This window comes from Sander lucioperca, chromosome 9 (genome assembly GCF_008315115.2).
Source record: "Sander lucioperca isolate FBNREF2018 chromosome 9, SLUC_FBN_1.2, whole genome shotgun sequence".
Classification (NCBI taxonomy): domain Eukaryota; kingdom Metazoa; phylum Chordata; class Actinopteri; order Perciformes; family Percidae; genus Sander; species Sander lucioperca.
This window is the reverse complement of record NC_050181.1, coordinates 30,325,577-30,328,214: the sequence shown is the minus strand read 5'-3', so window position 1 is coordinate 30,328,214 and position 2,638 is coordinate 30,325,577. Positions and strand designations below refer to the sequence as shown.

At 40.7% G+C, this 2,638-nt stretch overlaps 1 gene segment (V, D, J or C); it reads left to right on the top strand.

The window, feature by feature from the left end:
• Nucleotides 1-452: 452 nt before the first annotated feature.
• LOC118495852 lies at nt 453-1,008 on the top strand (the record flags this gene model as incomplete). The annotated part of the segment is given in 2 exon segments: nt 453-603; nt 725-1,008. Coding segments are annotated over 2 exon segments (435 nt in total), but the record flags the coding sequence as incomplete, so codon positions are not given.
• Between the last annotated feature and the right edge of the window lie 1,630 nt (nt 1,009-2,638).

Sequence of the window (2,638 nt, the reverse complement as noted above, 5' to 3'; positions counted from 1 at the left end):
GATCTACATCCCAAATAGACACTGAAATACTAACCAATAAAACTATGAAATATCATAATTCACAGAAGAACTCAGTAGCATCACATTTTTACCACCAAAGGTTTTGCTAACTAAAGAATTTCATGAAAACAGAAGCTTCTCCATCAACTCCACCATCTTTGAATTTGACCTCAAACTGCTACAGAGGACCAAAGATACTAAACTGTCACTTTACATTCAAGAAACATTCTGAAAAAAGCATAAAACGTAACACATTGAAATCATAGACTGTTAATATTAATGGACAGAGTGTGTGTGACGTCACCCATTGGTTTGTGCAGAGCAGCTCTGAGATGTGGAGTTTGCTGTTACGGGCGCTGCCATCTTGGTTGCATTAAAAACGGATGTGAGGATTTTTAGATGAGAGGGAGGAGCTGGGGAGGAGTTAGGGAGGAGACTGACTAAAGCTGTGAATGCTGTTTACACCCACCTGCACCGGCAACCTGGCCGCAGCTGCTGCTAACAAAGTTCGAAGAAGAACATTGTTCATCTGCTGTCTGTTTGGCTTTAACAACTCCAAAGACATGTTGCTTTACCTGTTTTTACTTTTCTCTCCCTTTATAGGTGAGTGTTAGAACAGAGATCAAAGTCTCATATAACCTGCTGTATTAACCAGATATTTCATAACTAGAGGTTAATCTGTGTAAGTTAATGATAACTAACGTGAATAATATTCTTTTTGCAGCCCTGGGTTCCATGAACAGCATAAAGCCAGAAAGTACTGAAGAACATGTTGCAGAGGGCAGAAACATCAACCTGACCTGTACATATGAGGGTGATATCTACAATATCCAGTGGTACCGACAATACCAGAGATCCAGACCAGAGTTCCTGCTCTACATCACAGAGGGAGGGGTGATTCATCCAACTGGTTCTGATTTCTCAGCTCACATTGACAAGAAAGGGAAACGTGTTGATCTGGAGATTATCTTAGCTGAAGTGTCTGACTCTGCTGTGTACTACTGTGCTCTGCAGCCCACAGTGACAGGAAACACCAAAACTCTGTACAAAAACCTTTGGAGCAAAGACAACACAATACTCCACAACATCCACCAGAGGGAGTCACACACTGTACCAGAACAATCACAAATTGTTGAGAGATCTTCAACAGATGATGAAGAGGAAGGACCAATGATGTGAAGGCCCAGATCCATCAGAGTATCAATGCTCTTCCTCTCTCTCCTCCCCTCTCACTGCAGACATGAAACACTGGCTGACTAACATCCTGATTCTGACTCTCTGGATAGGTAACTATTTAAACTAATGATTGTTCTCCTTTAATCATTCATCTTCATTGATTCATCACTTCCTCTGCACGTTCTCTTCTTCCCCAGAGTGTAAAGGAGAAGACAGAGTGATCCAGCCAACAGGAGATGTCATTACTACTGAAGGAGAGACAGTTACTCTTGACTGTACATTTGAGACAACTGATCTAAGTCCCACGTTGTTTTGGTACAAACAAGGAGAAAATGATTACCCAAAGATTATGTTGCGACGTTACTCTGTAACAACTGATAATTCCAAAGCGCAAGAGAGAGTTGATGCTACAATCAAGAATAAGTCAGTTCCTCTGAAGATCCAGAAGCTTCAGCTGTCTGACTCTGCTGTGTACTACTGTGCTCTGAGGCCCACAGTGACAGGAAACACCAAAACTCTGTACAAAAACCTTTGGAGCAAAGACAACACAATACTCCACAACATCCACTAGAGGGAGTCACACACTGTTAAACTTCAATATTTTTCATGATGCAGTCTAGAATCACTTCACCATAGACGTGTTTACATTCTAACAGGTAAAAAAAAAAATTTGGTATGTCAGATTATGCAGCATGAAAAAGTCCATGCAGAAGTTTAATCCGAATACCATCTGAATGTGAATCATTCATTAAGTCTGTTACAACATGAAATAACAGAGTTTTCTCTTCTTTTAGGTGTCATCTGTGAAGAACTCACTCCAGTTGAGACAGAAGAGAACAGTTTAGAAGACAGCTCTGTTACTCTGTCCTACAGATACTCCAAACAAGCAACTGGTAGTGATTATTTCTTCTGGTATCGACAATATCCAGGAAAACCACCAGAGTTCCTCATCTTTCACTTTGGAAAGCAAAGTGCAACAAACTCTGGATTGTCTGTTTCAGTGAGTGAGGATAAAACCAAAATGTCTTCATGAAGAATGATCTGCAGATCTCCTCTGCTGCAGTGACAGACTCTGCTCTGTACTACTGTGCTGTGAGGCCCACAGTGACAGCAAACCCACAGTCTCTGTACAAAAACACAAGCTGACACACTGACAAGCTGCTGGAAGACTTTTTTTCTACACTGTTGTACTGAACTTTGTACCTCCACTAGAGGGCGACATTATCAAGTAGGAGGTGCTCTTCTTCTGCACTGTGTTCAACCATTCAGTCAATATTAAGTGCTGCTGTGAAGAGAACAATTCTCAGACTGAATGTTGAACATCAGCTAGTTTCTCCTGTTGATTTAAACCTTGTTGTAGAGATGAAACATTGGCTGTGGATTATTGTTGCTGCTCTTTTCTTTGGTAAGATACAAAGAACAACATGGTTTTATTATTTTCTAAAGATTTATATAAACTGCA